Raw genomic sequence first — 21,798 nt, forward strand, 5'->3', positions numbered from 1 at the left:
AGCAATAACAATAAAACTAAAAGATCATTATGCTAAGCTAACGGATGGGTCTTGTCCATCACATCATTCTCTAATGATGTGATCCCGTTCATCAAATGACAACACATGTCTATGGTTAGGAAACTTAACCATCTTTGATTAACGAGCTAGTCAAGTAGAGGCATACTAGGGACACTCTGTTTGTCTATGTATTCACACATGCACTAAGTTTCGGGTTAATACTCACACCTTGTAACACAGCCAAGAACTCCTTTGTTGATCTATTTTGAACTCCTTCAAAATCTTGTCACGGTATGTATTCATTTGAAAGTACTATTAAGCGTTTTTTATCTATCCTTATAGATCTTGATGCTCAATGTTCAAGTAGCTTAATCCAGGTTTTCCATCGAGAAACACTTTTCAAATAACCCTGTATGCTTTCCAGAAATTCTACATCATTTCTAATCAACAATATGTTAACAACATATACTCATCAAAAATTCTATAGTGCTCCCACTCACTTCTTTGGAAATACAAGTTTCTCATAAACTTTGTATAAACCCAAAATCTTTGATCATCTCATCAAAGCATACATTCCAACTCCGAGATGCTTACTCCAGTTCCTAGAAGGATTGCTGGAGCTTTGCATACTTGTTAGCATCTTTCAGGATTGACAAAACCTTCTGGTTGTATCACATACAACCTTTCCTCAAGAAAATCGTCGAGGAAACAATGTTTTGACATCCTATCTGCAAGATTTCATAAATAATGCAGTAACTGCTAATATAATTCCAACAGACTCTTAGCATCGCTATGAGTGAGAAAGTCTCATCGTAGTCAACTCCTTGAACTTGTCGGAAAACATCTTAACGACAAGTCGAGCCTTTTTAATGGTGACACTTACCATCATTGTCCATCTTCCTTTTAAAATCCATCTGCACCCAACAGCCTTACGACCATCAAGTAGTTCTTCCGAAGTCTATACTTTGGTTTTATACATGGATCCTCTCTCGGATTTCATGGCCTCGAGCCATTCGTCGGAATCCGGGTCCACCATCGCTTCTCCATAGCTCGTAGGTTCATTGTTGTCTAGGTGTGGTTGAATTAACAACTCAGCTGGTAATACTTACAAATATTATTTGGCTTCCCTTGTGTCGAATCTATAAATTTGGGTTGAATACTCTATCCTTGAAAACTGTTGTGATCCCCTATACTTGTGGGTTATCAAGACCTTTTTCTGGCGCCGTTGCCGGGGAGCATAGTTATATTTGTTGAGTCACTTGGGATTATTATAAAATTGTCACTATGAAGAATCTGAAGGATGCTAAGACTAAGATTTTTTCCTCTAAGACGATGGGAGGTAAGGAATTGCCATCTAGCTCTGCTTTAGATTCACCTTTTGTTAAAAGTAAACTTGCAACACCACCACATGCTATCAATCCTGATATGTCGCAAGTTATTGATGATGCTACTTCTGCTATGAATTATGCTTATGATGATGCTAGTACCTTGCTTGGTGATAATGTGCCACTGGGTGAATTTCTTCATGAACAAATTGCTAGAGTAAGACAACATGATATTGTTGAAACTGATGATGAGCTTGAAACACGTACTAGAACTAGCCCTCCTAGATATGAATTGCCAAAGGTGCCGGAAGGTTATATTATGGGTGAGGAGGAAACTAGAGATATTCTTGCTTGTAAGGATAGAGATGATTTAGAGAAATTATTATACAAGTACAGAGAAAAATCTTTGAACGCTAGAATGAAATGTGATCCTACGTTTGCTACTTCACCTATCTTTATTGATAATAAGGATTATGAATTCTCTGTCAACCCAGAGTTAATTACTTTGGTTGAATCTGATCCTTTCCATGATTATGAAACTGAAATTGTTGTGGCACATCTTACTAAGTTGAATGACATAGCCATCCTTTTTGCTCATGATGAGAAAACTCGCTATTACTATATCCTCAAATTATTTCCGTTCTCATTAAAGGGTGATACTAAAGCTTGGTACAATACTCTTGCTCCTGGTTGTGTGCGTAGTCCCCAGGATATGATCTATTACTTCTCAGAAAAAAATTCCTGCTCATAAAAAACAAGCTGCCCTACAGGAATTATTTAACTTTGCACAAATTGAAGAAGAGAGTCTCCCACAAGCTTGGGGGAGGCTTCTCCAATTGCTTAATGCTTTGCCTGATCATCCTCTTAAGATAAATGAAATAATTGATATCTTCTATAATGGACTAACCGATGCTTCTAGGGATTTCCTAGATAGTTGTGCTGGTTGTGTTTTCAGGGAACGAACTATTGGACAGGCTGAAGATTGAATAACATATTGAGAAATTATGATGATTGGACTCTTCCTGAACCACCTACTAAACCCACTCCGAAGAAGAGGGGTATTTTATATCTCAATTCTGAAGATAAGCAAGAGGCAAAGAAATCTATAAAGGAAAAAGGTATTAAAGCTGAGGATGTCAAAATTTTACCTACTATTGAAGAAATACATGGGCTTGATACACCACCACTGCCTAAGGTGGTAAAGGTAAATTCTCTAATTAAATTCAATGATAATGATAATCCTCCCAATCTGCACCTTAGCCAATGCCTTTATGAGTTTGAAAATTTAACTTATAAAGGATGAGCGGGTTGCTAGGCACAACCACGCTATCCACGTCAGCTATGAATAGTGCCTACGAATAGTGCATTGAGAAAAAACCGATGCACGGCGCACGCTTCCTCCTCCATCGCCTTCCGTGTGAAAATATCCGCTGCTCTCTCTCTCTCCTTCCACTTCATCCCTCTGCGCCGCCTCCTCTCCTCCTGATTCGCATCCTCCCCCAATCCCCGCCTCCTCTCCTCCTCCCCAATCTGACGCCTCTCGCCGCCCTCTCTCCTTCCCCTGCGCCTTCGACCCCACCCTCGCCAGCTCCCAAGGATCCGCCGAGTGGGGAACCAAGAAGGAGGAGGGACGTGAAGGGGAGAAGAGGGGGTGCGGCACAGGAGACCTAGGCGGCGGCTCGAGCAGAGGAGCGGGGCCTCGAGACGCCGCGTCCGCCACTCCCCCGCCTCGAACCAGCCGCCGCCATGGAGAAGGACGGACAGTAGGGGAGGCCGGCGGTGGAGGGAGGAGCGGCGAGGACAGAGGCGCCGGCTGTCGGGGACCTCCCAGCCTTCTTCTTCTCCTCGTCAGGTGGAGCTCGAGCCGTCGAGCACGACCTCGATCTGGAGTAGGGTAGCAGCAGCCGCAGGGGGCTCCAACCTTGTCTCCGCGGGAGGGGGCAGGCGCAGCTCCTCCTCTCCACTTCCCACGCGACAGCGGCCCCAACCCCCACCCTAACCCCACCTCCTCTAGCCCCTCTGCAATGAAGGTCTCTTTTTTTTCTCTCTTCTTCCTACCCCGTCCAAGGATTGGTCTGTGATTCTCGTCTATTGTTTTTGTTGGGCAGTGTTTCAGTGCTTGGTTTATTGGTGGGTGGTGAGAAGAAGAGAGGTGGAAGCAGGACCGCGAGGCCGGAGCTCCAGGCGTCGCTCGCATTTAGGTGGAGTGGAGAGGTGTCGCGGGCCATGACTGATGGGTCGTTGCTCACTGGTCGTCGTCCCCTGTCCACCATCCAGGTTGCACGTCCTCATCATAATCTGATTTTGATTCCTTGATTTTTCTGATAAAGAGAGGAAGAATTGGGATACAGGTATTAGGCCTTAGATTCTTTGCCTCCAGCAGAAGAAATGATTCATGTGTGCCTCCCTTTTTGTTATATCTTACATAATTTCTAATCTGGGCAAATATCACATAATCGGCTTGGCAGCTAATATCCAAAATTGTTAGTGTTGTCGGTACATTGAGGTTTATCTTATTTTGGTAAAGGTTTTTCTATCAAGAACTACATATGCTCGACATGGTGTCATGGTATCTATAGTTGTTGTGGAGCCTGCTGGTATTCTTACCCTTCATCGCCTCTTTCCCTTCTCTGTATGAGCCCTTTCCTGATTTGTTTTTGTTCGCGATCTGCTCTGCTTGTTTTGACTCTTTTTAGTTGATGCATTATTCTATCTATTTTTGTGTACTCAGGTGCCTATGCGAGAAACATTGGAAGAATCCATGTATTTAGCCATGGCATGTTTGGCAGCTACAGCAGCTTCTGCAGCTTTCTTCCCCCGTCATTCCTCATATATGTGGGCAATTCAATGTTGTTACCAGTGGGAGTCCATAGTGCGCGTGTGTCTGGTCCAGTATGTGGTTCCATAGGATAAGAAAAAAGTTTGTCAAGAATGGATCTCTAAATGTGTTTCGCCTTGAGGTAAATAATTTGCATGTTGTCTACTTTTCGTTAATTTGGGTCAGGCCAAAATAAGGTGTAGGCAAATTTCAGATTTTTTATCTGTACTGCATTTTCACAAATTAAAACAGTGACCTTGACATTACCAGTCTATGGGGGAGTCATGAAGAAGCCAAGCTTAAATGAGATTTCAAAATTTTGTGGCCTTTGTTAACATTTAAAAACCTGATGCTTCTACTTGTGAAAGAACAAGTAGAGATAAGGCCCATCAGTTCAGGTAGAGATAATGAAAGAACAGGTATGCTTCCTTTCCTTGTTAACCCTATACACTTGACAATGCCTCATTTCTGAATAAAGTCTAAACCCAACTTTTACTGTTCATTGACCACCATTTGCAATCGGCACTGACAGAAGAAGGACTGAGCAAGAGGAGGAACTTCGTCGACCCAGCCGTGAGCAAATGATGCTCTGGCGAGTCGATGATGACCGTCATGGAGATCTGCCTGCGGGGCCTGACCAAGGAACCAACGCTGAAGCCGTTAGACGAGGACGTGCTCTCGAACCTGCAGTTTGCAGCCCTGGTGTAGGATGACTGGAACAGCGAGGAGTCCCCGCTCTCATAGTCGCAGATCCGTGCACAATCCGCAGAGGACTAACCTCTAGGAAGGTATGTGTCTTTTTACGTGCAGTTTGTCACTTGCACATCTAAATTCGTACTTTGGAATGATGATCAGAAATTGCAACTAAGGTCTGAGTTCTGAAATGACATGATGTCCATGTTCTTGGCAATCTTGCAGGCTGAGAAAAAATATTGGCAAGCATTACCATTATGATCCTCCATCGATCATCATTGTTGAAGGAATTTCTGTTTCTCTTCATATAGGATACAGATATGTGATTCTCATGTGATCCTTTTGCTGGAAACTTGCTAATCTTAGGGGTGTTGCTACTGGTGTAGAAACCGTTTTATCAAAAGAACTAAAGTAGTAGCTAATCCAAGCATTGAAGAATTGACCCAGAGGTTACGCTATACTGGAACGAAGTCAGAGCAGCGCCTAAATACTACACAAGATAGTTTCTGATGACCTTCAGTCTATATGTCTTAACCAACAGCATCCACCTTTTGTTTTATCAATCGATCCAGTATCTTTGCCCTTTTGGCATTGCTCTGAGCAAGATATGTATAGCCTTTAGATTTCCATTCATGTATGATATTGCATGTACACTTTAGACCTCATTACTGTCTCTGTGGTCAAAAGAAGTTTGTGATCAATTGTTCTATATATGTAATCAACTGCCCTTCTACTAATATTTTCAGAAGAATATTTATATATGTTTACACTGGTTAGAGAAAATCATGACATTGCCAGCAGCAATTTAATATTTCCATATGTTTCAATCTGTCTCTAAATATTTTTTTGTGTACTCTTTCAATACTTGGCTTGCTCTCGCCCTTTGCGCCATTGGCGCAACGAGTCATCTAGTTATATTAGAAAGCAAGGTCATTTCAATGGAAATGTTATGAAACAATTGAGTTACAATTCTGATATGATTGCTCGCTTGAGTGACTTGTTATTTAGAGGTGTTGTACGTTCGGTACTTAATCGGTCGGAGCTAGAAGAAGTTCGACTACATCAACCGCGTTGTCAAACGCTTCCGCTTTCAGTTTACGAGGGTGCGTGGACACAGTCCCCCCCCCCCCCGCGGTTGCTATGCATCTCCTAGATAGATCTTGCATGAGCGTAGAATTTTTTTTAAATTGCATGCTACATTTTCCAGCAGTAACACAAGTGCGTGAGAGCACATGTTAGTTATTTGGGAAGTACATATTAATACAGTTTTAAAGCACACACTATTACACTTTGGAGCACATATTAGTACAGTTTGGAAAAACATGTCAGTACACTTGGGAGCACAGGTTGGTACAACTGTGCTTCACTCCCATGTGGGGCACGTGTTAGTTCATTTGGGAATGCAATTTGGGAGTACATGTTAGTTTACTTTGGGAGCTCAAATTTGTCCGGAAAAAGTTCATCGGTACACCTTAACCAGTTATCGGTTTTGAAGATTTCGACGCGACCAACATGACAGTGTAAACAGTCTGTAACTTTGCATGTCTGGTTCATGGGATACTTCATTTTGAAAAAAATAAATTTATGAGAAAAACAACAAGCAGCCAACCTCCCATTGCAAAAGTACACCTTAGGGCATCTCCAAGGCAGACCCATAAACCTCTCACAACCGTTTAGACCGTGAAAACCATCCAACGCCGACCTGTATCGGTCCGCCGAGCGATCCGGATGTAATTTCTCCCGCAAACCGGAGACAAAAGTGGGGGAGGTTTGCGGGAGTCTGGACTGCTCCCAAGCCCGCTTCTGACCACCCTGGCCGACCAAAAAACTCCTCTCCCTTCTGACCACCCACGCCAGCTGCCCGCATTCATGCCGCTGTAGAGCGCGCTGCTCCGCATTAAAGACCGCTCAGGGTGGACACGACCTCTCACTGCCTCCGCCATTGAAGCGGCGCGCCAGTCGAGGGCGCCGCCCGCTGCACGCTCGGTTGAACACGCCTCCTCGCCGCATTCATACGCCCCCATTAACCCCGCATGGAAGCCGAGAAACCTATTTCGGCCACATGTCTGTTCATGAGCGGGTCGGCATTAAACGCAACGTCGGCTGAGCTCCTACCGTCCGCCCTCTATTTAAACGAGGGCAGATGTTGGGCAAGAATCACACCCCAATCTCCTCCTCCACCACTCTTTCGATGGCTTCCGAAGAGCAGTTCTCCCGCATACAAGCTGGCTGGGTGGCCCGCCGAGCCCGAGGGATATGAGCGAGGCAGCTCGCTGCTCCACCTCCCGCGCCTCACCTGACGGAGCAAGTTACCTACCGTCGACGACCGCGCCTTCCGCGTATGCAGCCATGCCTCTCATGCCTGCAACCGCACCGTGCAGGCAGAGGTAGAAGCCGGGTGCGCGGAGGGCGACGAGTCGGTGGCCGGCGCCTCCGCGTCCGCCACCATCACGAACGGGAAGTAGAACATGGGAGTCCGCTGTCGTTTGGGTCCCACGAAGGCCACCGCCTAGGCGACACCGGCATACACAGACGGTGTCTTGCCCGGTTCTTCTCTTTCGAGGACCTCCGTTGATCCCACATGGGCTTCACGGAAGCGGAGGCGCCGCCTTCCCCTCCCCTGAAGCATCATCCGGGGGTTCCACTCCGACGAGTGGCGGGGAAGCGAGCCGTCCTTTACGCTGAAGCATATACCTCCGGGCTCCTGGCAGTCCGGTGACCGGGCTGCCGAACATGAGGAAGGCAAAGGGATCCGCAGACGGCGATTTAGAGTATTAATTATACCATCAGAGCCGGACTAGCACTGTTGATGTGAATGTATTGAAATCCGTCATGTTTACATGAAAATCCAGCTTTTTTATATGAAATCCGTCATCTTTGCATGAAATCTGGCCATGTTTGCACGAATTTCATTTGGTTGGTTTGAGTTGTTGTGAAAATGTATGCGGCTAGCATTGGATGACTGCCTCCCGCATCCGTGTCTGCGACTAGTTCCCCTACCCGCGAACGGATGCGGGAGGTTTTTTGCGGGTTGCTGTTGGAGATGCCCTTAACTAGTAATTTCGGCAATCCCCGCGTAATTTTGTTCTTTTTGCGGGGAACATGAAGGAGATCACAACGACACATTACATGCATGCATGCCCTCTTGCAAACTCAACACGCATCACATTTCTTATTATTCGAACCAAACAAAGAGAACTACGTACGTACGTAGATACATACGTTCATTCCCGCACATACATAGATCACATGAACTAAACCGGAGATTTATTTTATTGAAGAAGTACCCGGCCTGGAAGAAGCTAGCTTCCAGATCATGGCTCCTGCTTGCTAGCCAAGCCATAGCCAGCTAGCTAGTTGTGCACCTCGGTGCGGTCCATGGCCTCCGGGACGTCGTTGGCGGCCCTGCAGCACCGGATGCAGTCGCCGTGGTACCCACGGCGGCAGCAGCCCCACCGGCCGCAGGGCCCGTAGCCGCCGCCCCCGCGGCCCGGGTACCCTCCGCCGCGGCCGCCGCCACCCCAGCCGTCCTGGACGCCGGCACCGTTGGTGTCCACCTTCCCCTCCTTGTCATCTGCACGCACGCCGTCACACACATATCATATATGAAGTTATGAACACGTAAGTAAGCGAATGCTGAGCAATTAATACAGAGGTGAAGAGCGGGGAAGGCAATGGAGCTCACGATTTTGCTCAGTGGCGGCGGCGACGAGGAGGACGGCGGACGCGAGGAGAACGGCGAGCACGAAGAGAGCCTTGGTGGACGCCATTGCCGATCGATCTAACAAGAGCTAGCTAGACGGTGCAGTGAAAGTGAGGACTGGAGGATGCGTTGCTTGGTTTGTGGAGAGTGATGAGCAGGGTGAGGCCTTATTTATAGCTCAAAGCGAGGGCACAGGTGAGCATGGGAGCCGGAAGAGATGAGGAGTGGGCGAACGTGCATGCATGCAGCGATCAGATTCACGTGCATGCAGCGACCAGGCAATGCGAAGTCCTTCGACGGTTCGTGCAGATTCATATGCGCATCGTTGTGCACACACCAACACACGTATCCCTTACTTTGTTCCCCATGCGGATATTATACTTACTTACAATTTTTTAAATAAACTCATCAACCTCTGGGTCAACAAACTCCTCATCGCACGAATCCATCAGGTCTGTGAGAAAAAGTCTAATAAACGGTTCCAAGATTTAGGACCCGTTCCGCAATCCACCAGTTCCGAGAATCTGCAGAGTGGCTATTTGCTCGCTCCAAGATTTTGAACTACTGCTCCGTCCGCTCCCGGAGTGGAGTGACACCGAACGGGCCCTTAATCGAACAAATGGTGAGCGAATTGCATGACGGGCAGACTAGGGCATACCGGGGTCGTGTGTGTGTGTGTGTGTGTGTGTGTGTGTGTGTGTGTGTGTTGGGGGGTGGGAGGGGGGGCTCCGGGTAGGGGACAACAATGAAGCTCTGGGTGAGGGCCGGGCAAGGGACCATAGCGGAGCCTAGGGTGGTGGCAGAATGGGAAGGGCGCAATGCAGACACGGAAAGAATATGAGAGGAAAAAGGCGGGTCAGGGCGAGGGACTGGGGTTTTAGGGGCTTTCGGATAGCCCGGACAAATGGATTGTGTACAACTACACCGGCTTTTCTTCATTCGAGCGCTATCTGGACTGTTCGCCTGACCATATGAAACAATTTAGGGGTCCGGTTGGAGAAGTTCTTACGCGGTCATTAGGTGCTACTTGCCGATTTCAATGAGTACCAATTAACGATGTAGCTCGCATTGTGTCCGATGATTTTGTTACGTGCTTTCCCAAGTTAAATGGAATAAATGTGTTCCATTTCAAAAAATAATAATGAGAGTGAATTCCACCTTTTATCCTGCAGTTGTACATTTGTGACACATATTACCTTATTTAGTGGAACTTCTATCGAAATATCAAACTTTGGAGACTTTTAACATGGTTTTACCTTGATCTTGCATTTTTCTAGATAGGATCGGCTTGTTGCGTCAATGATTCGTAAAAAATATGTAAAGATCAAAAGGCATCATTGACGATCATGTCTAGACTTCTTTTGTCCGTCTGTTCCATTCCTCGTCGTTATTCACATATTATTGGACCCCGGACGACACCTTACACCTTGCCTGATGGACACACGTCAGAAAACGACGGTTCAAAGCTTCCGAAAGGGGTATTATAGATGAATTTTCACTCGATCGGGTAATTAGTGTCCCAAATGTACAACTACAAGGTAGAAAATGGAATTCACTCGAGAAAAAGGAAAAATCAATGGCAACAAATGGCGTACTGTACCCCCATGTACGTACGCAATCACATGGAGCACACAGCGGCACTGGTCCTACGACTACGAGCACACATCGGAGTGTCGGAGAGAGACCACTTCTCTTTGGCATCTCTGAATCGAAGTTTGAATTGGGTTGCCCCGCCTGGCTGCTTCTGATTCCCATGTTCGAGCCCATCATCCCTTGTCCTATCTGCACATACAAGCATAACTAGGGCTGCTGCGGTGTCATTCAGAGGACCTGCCCAGCTCACCAAGCTGCAAAACGAACCAGCTCGAACTCTGAAAAAAATACATTAATTAACCAGTAAAAAGTTCGGCTCGGTTCTTCTGTTTTGCTGGTTTGGCTCAGTAACAATTGTGTCATGATAGGAAGATTAGAATTATGTAAGGTTAACCTGTGTGCAACTGAGGACTGAAGAATTGAACTACTCTCTCCGTTCCTAGAGAATTCAATAAGAGATTACATACGGAGTAAAATGAGTAAATCTACACTTTAAAATATGACGTATGTAGTTTGTATTGGAACTTCTAAAAAGACCTATACTCCATCCGTCCCATAATGTAAGACGCTTTTTGACAGGGAGTATATATAACATGTGTAAGAGAGTGATGCTCGTGTTCGGATAGCCAACTTTATACTGTATTTGCACTTATAAATGTCTCGATGGCGCTGAATAAAACAACCATTCAACAGCACCAGCTACCAACTGTTAGTCGACCATCACTCGCTAGTCACTACTGCTCACTGTCAGCAGAGCAAACGCTCGAGGACTGTTGCTGTATCACGTGTCAGGATATGATACTCTGCGGTACAGTCCTGAAGCCGCACAGTCAAGGAAATTTTCAACTAGATGGATCGCCAATCCTGCATGGAGAAGAACTCTGAACCCGCACATGCCATAGCACCATCGCAATTTATGTACACAGAGTATACAGGGCCTCCTAATGGACAATTCAAGTGCTCCAACCAAGTTAAAAGACAAGCAAAATCAGCTCGTTTTCTGCCAGATAGCAAGCAAGCAACCTTGACATCAGAAGCAGGGCAACGGACGGGCTCTGGCATGATCGGTCAGTAGCAAGAAGCTGAGTGTTTGATCTCCAACAACGGTCCGAGCGCTCAATCGTGGGGCTGCAACCTTGATATGTACTCGTCGTACAACTTCGCTGCTCCCTCCAAATCGCCGAGATCAGCGCAGCAATCGGCTATCGCGCCGTAGGCCTCGGTGCAGCCAGAATCCTCGCCCGTCTCCTTTGATAGCGCCAGGACCTTGTAATACCAGCTCATTGCTTCTCTGTACTGTCCCAACCTTTGCAGTGATGCGCCTAAGACAACAAATTTCAAGCGAAATTAGGCATCACATGGTGATTTGTTTACCAACAATTAAGGTTAGTTCAAGCAGTTGTCTCTAAATGAAGCACATGGCAGAAATCTAAACAAACACACACACATGGAAAAGGTAGGTACATCCAGATGTTCAAAGGGGACAGACAAATGGTAATGTTTTCCAAGGACAGCAATTTTTGGTTGTATAAAACTGGAGAATACATCAATTCCAGGTGGATATAAATCTTGCTACTATATGTCAAATCACTACTTCCTTAAAAGTAATTTCTGGTATATGCAAAAGTGAATGCCCCAAATTATGAAAGCAAACATACGTTTTTAGTGCAGAATCCCTGTCTATTGGAATGGATAGGATGGTGTTTTACTTCCGCTTAATTATTTGACAATTGCTCATTCTGATTTCGCACACTACAGAATCTATTCAAGTAGGGAGCAGTAATACAATTGCTTGCAGGAAGAACTTAAATGTAAGGATGGGTAAAAAAATTGCAACCTAAGATGAAACGAAATCAAACATTACACTTATTTCTTGGGATATTCCGACATTCTGCTATTCTACAAGTTAGTCACCAACCTTGTAGCGGCCTAACCAGAGAATTATACTTACAATGGTGCAGGGTCAATATTAACTAAATGCACTTTTGTTTATCAGTGAGCAAAAACAATGTGATGCATGATTGCCATTATCAGGAACAGGAAGAAATGAACCTAGTCCTCGCGCAGCTTTCTTCTCCTCAAAGCGATCCCCTATGCTTTCTGCAAGCTCCAGAGCTGTCTTGAACTCCATTACTGCCTTATCAAGTTCCTGATTCCTCATATAATTCTTCCCATTTTTCAAGTTTACCACCAACTGCTGCTTCCTGGGATCAACAATAACCGCAATTTCTCCTGCTCTCCCTACAGGCGCATAAGTAAGGCCGGGGGCAAACGATTCAATCTGTGCCTGCCTTCTAAGAGCGGTATTAATCTGACGGAGTTGATTGTTCAATCGCTTCAGTTCGTCCTTTCTTTGCCGTGCTAATAATCCTAGAATGTAACATCGGAGAGGGAAAACAAAATTAGCACAGCGTGAAATGTCTCTCTTCATCAACTATACATGATAGTAGATACTATCAGTTATGCCTGTGGGCATTGGTTTGAGCGTCTTACCACCCACGGCAGCTCCTATTAGAGCGACGGCAATGAAAATCGGCATATTGGCAAAAGAACTAGTTGGTTGACATGTCTCCGCTGATGCCTCAAGAGGCATTATGAGCATCGACATTGTTGAAAGAACAGCAGTTTTCAGCAGGTTAGCATGCGCCATTTTCTGCAGGCATAGATTACACAGGCAGATAGTAAAGCACAGTCAATAGCAGAGCTGCATCACAATGTTACGGAAAAAAACAGAGTAACAACTCATAAGTAAATAATGTTGTACATTCTGAACAAGATTTGTGAGTCACTCTTGAAATGCTACCTCTAAAAATTGCTTCAAAATGTGACGGATGTGTTTGCTGTGCTCCCAGGCAAGAACATGGCGCAGGACAGTAGGTCTCCCCCAAACTTTGTCTACTTTAGAAGACATCCCTCTATGCTAATCGTAGTTTTCTACAAACCACAGTCCACAGCCATGTTCACAGCCTCTTACGAAGAAACGCAATGCTCTATTTGGGTGTTTGGGCATCAGTTCACCAACTCTACAGTCTACAGTTTACACCATGACAGAATCCATTTGGTTGTCTCGCGAGTCAGCACAACCCAAACCCCAAAGAATCGTTCGTACCTGGTGATCAGGAAGGATTAGCCCGAGCGCGCGCGTCAGCTGCCACGCCTCACCATGCTTGGCATCCAGGTGCGCGAAATCGCCGCCGCCGCGAGCCCGCGGAAGGGGCAGGGAGCCGACTCGGAGCGGAACCGCCGCGTCTGCTCCCACATGGAGACGCCGGCATGAGCAAATCGACGCGAGGCTATCAAAGTGGCATACATATGGTAGAATCGGGAGCGTTAAGAGTACGAGGGGCTCACCGCAGAGACCGCCGACGCCGGCGACGCGGACGGGTAGAAGAAGAGAGGGGCCTGGAGGGCGCGGGGATGGGTGGCCAGCGCGGCGGTGGGCTGCCGCGCCCCGGTAAGAGGCCGCCGCCTGCATCGCCGTCTCCGGCGGCGCCTCGCGTTGGCTAAACGGCCGTAGGTGTGGAAGAGTGGGGAACTGGGGGGTGGTGGCGTCACGTTTAGGGACATAGTTTCAGTACTATGGAACGGCTTGGGAGGTGTGAATGGGCCCGTGGGCTGTGGCACATAGTTTCAGTACTACTACCTCCGTAACTTTATTAATAGTCCTATTCGAACGCTTTTTTTTAAGAAACACTTGTAACTTTATTAATAGTCATAACAATTACAGGTACACTGATATGAATCTAATATCAAAAAAATAACACAAAATAACTCCTATGACTAAGAATTACAATGAAATCTCTTGTAAACACCTTATTCGCGGTATCAATCTTTGCTCGAAGAAATACTCCAAAGACTTCGTTAGACGCATATAGGTCCCTAGTTAGCGACCGAGCCCATAAACCCGCAAGGGCTATGTACATTTTGGGCCGGCCATTAACTTTTTTGGTTTCTGTACCGGTTTTTTGTGTGTTCTTTCTTATGGTATTTTTTCGCCCTTTACTTTATTTTTTCAAGTTTTCGTTTCTACTTCCTTTTTTCCTTTTTGTTCTTAATTTTACTTTCATTTTTACTTTTTATTAATTGTTTAGAAATCATGAATATTTTTCAGATTCCTGACCATTATTATGAAATCATCAACTTTTTCCAATTTGTGAGCATTTTTTACAAATTTATGAAGATTTTTTTGAAAACTGTGAACAATTTTGTGAATAGGCAAACATTATTAAAATTGGGAAACGATTTCGGAAATTCATGAACATTGTTTTTCTTTGACGAATTGTTTTTAATTGCATGATTATTTTCTGTATTGATAAATTTTTTCTGTAATTCATAAACATTCTCTGGATTTTCAAATGTTATTTCAGAAATCATGAACATTGCCGAATTCACAAACATATTTTAAAATTCACTAGCCTTTGCTTAATACACAAACATTTTTCCACAATCATGAACATTTTTTAATTTCCCAAACATTTTTGTCAAAATCGTGATCTTTTTTTGAATATGCAAAAACATGAGTACACGGACATTTTATGATTTGTTGCATTTAAAAAAATTAAAAATTCAGTTTATAACTTTTTGAAATCCGTAATTATTTAAAGAAGAAAAAATAGGAAAGCAAAAAAACAGGGTGCCCCACACATGAGCCGGCCAAAAAAAGCACGCGGGGGAAGGGGGGTGCGCGCTGGCTCGTTCGCCAACACCTTGCACGCCAAATAGGAGGTCCCTTACTAGCCCGCTCGTATTTTGGGTCATATTTTGATAATGATTTCAACTAATAAAATATAAGTTATACGTAGCAAAATTAATATCATTAAAAAATATCTTCAACTATGAATCCAATAATATTTGTTTTCTATGACATGCATAAACATTTTACTAGTTAAATATGTGGTCAAACACATTTTTTACGGGGAAATATGTGGTCAAACTTTAATCCAAAATAGGATAGGTACTAATAAACACATATAGAGGTAGTAATATACAACAACCGGCTGCAATATACACCACGTAAGGAAATGGAGGACGTAGACGACATAGATAGTAGAGAGAAAGAGAGAGTGTATTTTTACTTCCGTAGATTTATTTTTATTTTTTACAAAAAGGATTCAATCTATTATAAAAGTTCACTGGAAGTACAAAGCACCTCAAACATAATAAAATTTACATCTAGATTTTGAGACCATCGAACGGCCACTTCCACCACCAGAACAAGCCATCGACGCGTCGTTGACACCGCTCCCATTCCTGAGCCGGCTTAACCTTGTCGATGACAACCACGAAGTCTTCGTGCATGTGTCCCTAAGGACCAGCGCCCTGGAGGCGTAATTGTGGTTGTTTAACCCTGGAATATACCTGAAGTATCTGACACCAAGTCTCGACGAGAAATCCTAATCTCATCGCCCTAAGGAAAACGACAAGAATCTACGTTGTGACTCCGGCGCCTATGTCCAGGCAGAAAAACTCGAGGTGGATCAGAGACCAGAAGACAAACTCAAAGAAGAAGCATTGCCATTCGCCCAATCGGCACACCTGCGAGGACTAAAAAACTATAATCTAACTTCTAACCGGGGTGGATGGACCTGGATTGCCCTCCCCTCCACCGACCGGTGGAGCAGCAGGCAGAGGAGAGACAAATCCACGGGCTTGCGTGCGAAGCCTGGAGGGGAGAGTTTGCTCCATCCGCCAAGGGATAAGGGAGGAAATGCTAGACACAGAAAGTCCATATTAAATACATAGTGATAGTTTTTTTTATTGTTCAGATGAGATTTGAGATTTACACTCACAACTAGTTGTGATTAAAAATGAAGGAAGCCCACTTTTCATCTTTGAATATTTCCGAAAGTTCACCTTTCTTCTTGAATCTTTTGTTTAGGCCAAATATACCCTCAACTTTCTAAACCAAATGCTAGCATGTTTTTCTTAATTTTTCGTTCATGTGGACACCGTGTTATATAGGATCGTGGATTGCCCCATCCAAACTAGTTTAGAGTTCAAATGGCCGAATCCAATGTAATCGAACCACGATCTCTCAAAGGTCCAGAAAAATCTTCATCTCATTGCTTCGGCCACCCGTTGTTGATTTCCCCTCGAGCATCGCACATCCGCAGTGCCCCAATAGCACTACACCGCACCCGCCATTCAAGAATGAGCAACTCACCACCTACAAACAAAAAAAAGCACGGCGTAAGATAGAGTGAATTGATATTTTCATCCGGGTGCATGGGCAAAAAAGTAAGTAGGTTATCTTGGCATCACACCTTGTTCTTCTTCTAGATTTCTTTGTACTTGTACTGGAATGATATATGGTTTTTATTCATTGGATGTAGAGGGCACATTTTTTTTAATAAAATATCTCCATGCCATCTGCCACATCTACAAATTTTTGTTCACTGTATCTGCTTATGTAGGTGCAAGAGGTTGGGGTTGGGGTTTTTAGATGGATGCCCTTAGATGTGTTTGACTGGGTTAGGCCTTGTTTTGGTTTCAAAAGTCTTTAGGTTTTGGTAAAGGAATGTCCATGTGAGCACGAAATCGTGTGAGAGATTGATTTAGAAACTAGTGTGTTTATTTCGAATCAAACTAAAATTAGGACGAAGAGTGAACTTTCAGTAAAGTTCAGCGACGAATAGTAGACCTTTTCCGCTGAGAATAGACCACGTTATTATGTGGGTTGTGTGTATTGCTGTCCACAAATGATATGGTTGGATATTACAACATTAAAAATAGTAAAAAGACGGCCAGCCAACCTCCCAAACCGGGTTCCCTCATCTCGCTGGCATCAGAAGGCACTCGAAGGCAGTGGCGACACTTACGTGGAAACCGGCTGACTTTCTTTGGCGAGGGGGGGGGGGGGGGGGGGGGAGAGACAAGCGAGGATGTTAGTTTTCTAATTGCGTTGTTTTTGTTTCTATTAGAGTATAAGCAAGTAACTGCTTCTAAGATGCCATGCTTTCTACATTTCTGTAATTAGTACTTTTTTTTAAAACTAATACGAAGGGAGCACTAGACACACGAAAACATTTAGCCTTGAAACATTCTATTTTTGGAGCTTGATATCGATATGTCAATTGTTGTAAACTTTGTGGACTACCAATGAATTTCTTAGATCCAACACGTTGATCCTTAGAGACACGTGCACAAAAACCTCGTAGCCGTTATCGACAAGGCCAAGCTGGATCCGATAGAGGAGCGGCAACAGCGGCGCGTCGGCAGATCGTTCTGGCGGCATTAGTGATCGTTCGGTGGTATAGAAATCTCGATGTAATTTTTATTATGTTTTAGATGTGCTTGGTACTTCTTGTGAACTTTTATAATAGAACCGATTCTTTTTAAAAAATAACAATTGTTGGATCATTCAACAAATTCACCACTGGCTTGTTTGCTGCTCTGTTTTAGGAATTTTTTTTTAAGTCTCAGGAACAACAAATTTCGTCTACACTACTGTTAAACAAAAGAACATGGCGAACGAAAACTCTGCCGGACCCACACTCGCACAAGAGAAACCCACGCCCGCGTACAAGGGAAACAATCAAACAACCCACGTCCAATTTATATGGAGAGAAAAACAATCGCAAAAGGGAAACCAAACGTTCGTTCCGCATGAATTGTTCAACAATACAGAAAGGAAGTTGCTAAATTAGCGGCAACCAATTTATTTTCCCCCGCCGCCGCCGCCGCCGTTCCGCGTTGCCATCCAGGCGTCCAGGTTAACCCGCGACATCGCTGCCCTGGACAGCCGACGAGGCACCCGACCACGGCGGCGACGACGAGCTCTTTGCCGACACAGGTGCCGCGCCGAGACTAGCTGAACTCTATTGCCGTCCAGGCATCCAGGTTTACCTGCGTCATCGCTGCCCTGCGTAGACGGCAAGGCACCAGACGACGGCCACAACGACGAGCTCTTCGTCAATACAGGTACCGCCCAGACTGTCTAAACTTTGTTCCCATCCAGGCGTCCAGGTTGACCTGCGCCATCGCTGCCCTGCCCAGCCGGCGAGGGACCCGACGACGGGTGCGACGAGCTGACCTGCCCCGCGTCATTCACGTCTAAGCTCTTCGCCAACAAAGGTGCCGCCCAGACTGTCTGAACTTTGTGAGGCTTTTACACGCCGCCGCCACCCAGACTGTCCCGCGCCATCGCCGCACTGCGCATACGACGAAGTCACAGCGCCGATGAACTGCTCCGCAGGTGCATGCTTATTTGCCAACATGTTGCTAGTGTGATCCATTTGATTGATCCTGTTGCTTTTCTGCGTATTATAATGACAAAAACATGTTGGCATTCTATAATTTATCAAAAACAAGAATAACTCTTATGGCATGAGCATATGCTAACATGATCCCTATTGTACGTACCTGACCTAAACCTGAAATCATACCATGAAGCCTTGGCAAATGCACATGGTACTGACCTCATCTAAAAGCCTCACCGAGCTGCATATGGTTCACCCATTGCTCAGTTAAAGTAATATGAACATAAAAAAAAGCCACACTCTAAAAGAGACCTAGATGAATAGTATTACAAACTACTACATCCTGTTACATTATGCCAAGTATATTAATGCAAATTGAATTCATTTGGGTAGCAGACCTAGATGAATAGTATTACAAACTACTATATTTTGTAGCATTATGCAAGTATATTAATGCAAATTGAATCCATTTGGGTAACAAACCTAGATGAATAGTATTACAAATAACTACATCTTGTAGCATTATACTAAGTATATTAATGCAAATTGAATTCATTTGGGTAAGCAGAGGCACCACAAGAAAGCTCTGAAGGTAAAGAGTTGGTGGGAGTTGAACATAAAATTCTACTATGTCTGTATTCCTGTAATACTATTCCTTCAAAGATAGTTGTATGATAACACTCTTGACATTCACAGGGTTGAAGGACTTCGTATGGCCCCTACCACTCCCAACAGGTAATGATCATAACCCAGTCCCTCGATTGTTGCTCAACTGCTGAATTGTGTCATGATTTGCAGACCCTAAAGAAATAAAAAGGCAGATGGATAGAGAGCAATATGCACAAAATAGGGATGAGATTAATAAGAGACGGCATGAGGCCTACAAACAGAAAAAAATTGCCGCTGCCAAGATCAATGGCCTAAATAACAGAGCACACACACAGTTGGCTGTATCACAAGGTAACGATGATCAACTTCATGATATACGGCCCAGTTGTATTACTATATAATGATCTATTGTTCATATATTCAGACCGTAATGAGATTAAGAATCGGATGGAAAGGGAGCGGTATGCACAAAATAGAGAGGAAATATTAAAGCGACAACGCCAAACCCGCAAGCAAAATAAGCATATTGCTGCCGTCCTCGATGGCAGTAACATTGTGTCGCAAGTGCCAGCTACCGGACAATTGGTAGCCACACAACTGCAGAACATAACATGTGCAGGTGGTGCAGTACCAAATTCCATGCATTTCAACAGAGACATCCTCGATGAAAAAGAGAATATTTATGAAGATGATGAGTCCAATTGGTTGCACACAAATGATGCGTACCAGATGCAAAGAATTTCAAGACAAATGACACACAAATGTCAAACTGTTTGAGAACCCCCAACTCAGTACAATGGTCAACCTACATATCCCAGAAGTGTCTTTAAAAAAAAGGTTAGTTCATCGATTTTTTAATGGTGCTAAATTATCGAAAGTGTTTATTTCTTCTTTCTTTGGGCACTCTATAGTTGATTCAGGTACAGAGCATTTTTATGGCATCAAACAACATCTACCAATCCAACATAATAATGATTACTCACGCATTCAGTGATCAGCAAGTAAGAAAGCACCCTCTCTAATCACAAAAAAAAGTCTTGTCTTTGTGACTGCATCCAAAAAAGTAGCACTATTTCTATTACCTGATAAATTAATATACTCTTTGTTGCTACAATTGTAGTCCATTGTCTACGCACACAAGGTGCACATAAAAGAGTAATTGGGTCATCTTATACTTTTTATGTTTTTCATTTTCCAGTATATAAATGAGGTCATCTTCTTCTATTATTAAATGTGCATATTAGATGGCTGTAGGTTAAAGTATTGGACGTACTTCATAGCCTCCTCCTCGCTGCACTGCTCCAGAAATACAACAAGTTACACAGGGTCCAAAACAGAAAAGCAGTAAAATCCATTAACAGGAAATCAGGTAACATGGGGCTGAATTTGATTTTATAGGGCTACATGTAAGCTGCCATGCGAGGATATGTGCTCTCGCATAGTGACCCTGCGAGCCCGCTGTTCGGTTATCCTCTCACCTCTGTCACCCGGCAATCAGAACTCAATTCAGAACGAGATGGAAATTCAGTTGGATTTCCGAAGAAGAACAAGATTCGTTCAAAGTTTTAGCACTGATGGACGCAAACTAGCCATCTGCACATCAGAAAATCCACCAGTAACAAGGAGAAGCAGGGCAGCCAGCACAAACCTTGTCGCCTCTCTGCCTCCCGGCGGCGGCCCGGGACCGTTGTGTGGTGGCGCGCCAAACGTCCCCGGCGACCCCTCCGTCCGCGCCCCTCGCGCTACTCCTCTCCCTCCGTCTACGCTGCCGGCTCCTTCGCCACTGCGCCTGCTCCTCCCCCTCCTCCGTGGTCGGGCGCACCGAGGCCGCGGCGGCGACCGGCGCGCGCGCGTATATGCGGCATCGGCGTTGTATTTGGCATTGCCCACGACGGTGCGGATGGCGAAGGCGTCGGCGCAGCAGCAGCATGCCCAGGGACTCCTTCGCCGTAGCCGCCGGGAGCACCGAGGAACCGGTGGCTTTTTTTCTGAGAGCGGTGTGGAGACAATGGAAGGGATAAGGTACTGAAGTGTGTGGGTGTGGAGAACTGAGAGGAGGCAGAGAGGTCCAATTTTTCTTTTCATCGATAATAATACAGACATACAGTACATATATAGCGTCGGGCGGGTGTTGTCCAATTCCTTTTCTTTTTACTATCACACAAAAGAGCCCGTGCGTTGCAACGGGAGAAAATACACAACACACAATCTTAATAGAGCAACCATCACTCAAGACAACAATAAGTCCATCTTCTTTATTTTAGCGACGCATCATATTTATGTTGCCGCTTATCCTTCTTCTCACCCTCGCCGGCGGTGGCCTTAGTGTTCACACAAACCAAAACGTGTTAAAATGTGGTTAATCCTAAGACGTCTCTCTCCCTCTCTCCTCCCTCTCCCTCTCTCTCTCGCTTTCTCTCACACTCGTGATGAGAAATCTGTTGTTTTCCCCGCGACGTATTCATAGGTATGCATATGTAGTTCTCGATGTTTTTTTTCATATATGATTATAATAGGTGTTTATTTGCAATCCGGATCGCCGCCTGTATGAAAGAAAAATGGATCGTGGGCTATAGTTATAAATTTGCTTCCAAAACAATATTTAAGAAATATTTAACAGGTAAAATTAACTTCACACATTTTTCTAATCAAATGTCATATATAACATATTAAAATCGGAGTTGCGGTTTAAAAGATACGTATAATTTAGAAAACCATTTGTTTGAATTAAATATCTTCTAAAATAATATTTATAAGTACTTAACAGGTTAAAATAATCTTATATTCGTATTCTACATATTTTTCTAATCAAATTTCGTATATAACATGTTTAAATCGGAGTTACGGTTTAAAAGATAT

General features: G+C 44.5%; 3 protein-coding genes and 1 long non-coding RNA gene across 5 annotated transcripts; 1 reads left to right on the forward strand and 3 right to left on the reverse strand.

Annotated features, from left to right (window-relative positions):
• Positions 1 to 2,793: 2,793 nt before the first annotated feature.
• LOC123141143 (uncharacterized) lies at positions 2,794 to 5,586 on the forward strand. 2 transcript variants are annotated; one of them, XR_006470182.1, is made up of 6 exons: positions 2,794 to 3,355; positions 3,434 to 3,602; positions 4,057 to 4,285; positions 4,414 to 4,562; positions 4,676 to 4,931; positions 5,062 to 5,586. It is a non-coding gene; the product is annotated as an uncharacterized lncRNA (long non-coding RNA). The 2 variants fall into 2 exon arrangements; XR_006470181.1 differs by having other exon boundaries at positions 3,434 to 4,285.
• A 2,395-nt stretch (positions 5,587 to 7,981) lies between these two features.
• Positions 7,982 to 8,686, reverse strand: LOC123141144 (glycine-rich cell wall structural protein-like). Its single transcript, XM_044560366.1, has 2 exons — positions 8,522 to 8,686; positions 7,982 to 8,410 (listed from the first exon to the last, which is right to left on the reverse strand). Exons 1-2 carry the CDS (start codon positions 8,604 to 8,606, stop codon positions 8,190 to 8,192), a joined length of 306 nt encoding a protein of 101 aa, XP_044416301.1. The 5' UTR covers positions 8,607 to 8,686; the 3' UTR covers positions 7,982 to 8,189.
• A 2,317-nt stretch (positions 8,687 to 11,003) lies between these two features.
• On the reverse strand, positions 11,004 to 13,696 carry LOC123143673 (protein FLUORESCENT IN BLUE LIGHT, chloroplastic). Its single transcript, XM_044562628.1, has 5 exons — positions 13,484 to 13,696; positions 13,242 to 13,381; positions 12,626 to 12,785; positions 12,185 to 12,502; positions 11,004 to 11,454 (listed from the first exon to the last, which is right to left on the reverse strand). The coding sequence occupies exons 1-5, from the start codon at positions 13,605 to 13,607 to the stop codon at positions 11,249 to 11,251; spliced, it is 948 nt and encodes a 315-aa protein (XP_044418563.1). The 5' UTR covers positions 13,608 to 13,696; the 3' UTR covers positions 11,004 to 11,248.
• A 6,320-nt stretch (positions 13,697 to 20,016) lies between these two features.
• On the reverse strand, positions 20,017 to 20,904 carry LOC123141145 (uncharacterized). Its single transcript, XM_044560367.1, has 2 exons — positions 20,588 to 20,904; positions 20,017 to 20,235 (listed from the first exon to the last, which is right to left on the reverse strand). The coding sequence occupies exons 1-2, from the start codon at positions 20,867 to 20,869 to the stop codon at positions 20,167 to 20,169; spliced, it is 351 nt and encodes a 116-aa protein (XP_044416302.1). The 5' UTR covers positions 20,870 to 20,904; the 3' UTR covers positions 20,017 to 20,166.
• Positions 20,905 to 21,798: the final 894 nt, after the last annotated feature.

This window comes from Triticum aestivum, chromosome 6D (genome assembly GCF_018294505.1).
Source record: "Triticum aestivum cultivar Chinese Spring chromosome 6D, IWGSC CS RefSeq v2.1, whole genome shotgun sequence".
NCBI classification, from domain to species: domain Eukaryota; kingdom Viridiplantae; phylum Streptophyta; class Magnoliopsida; order Poales; family Poaceae; genus Triticum; species Triticum aestivum.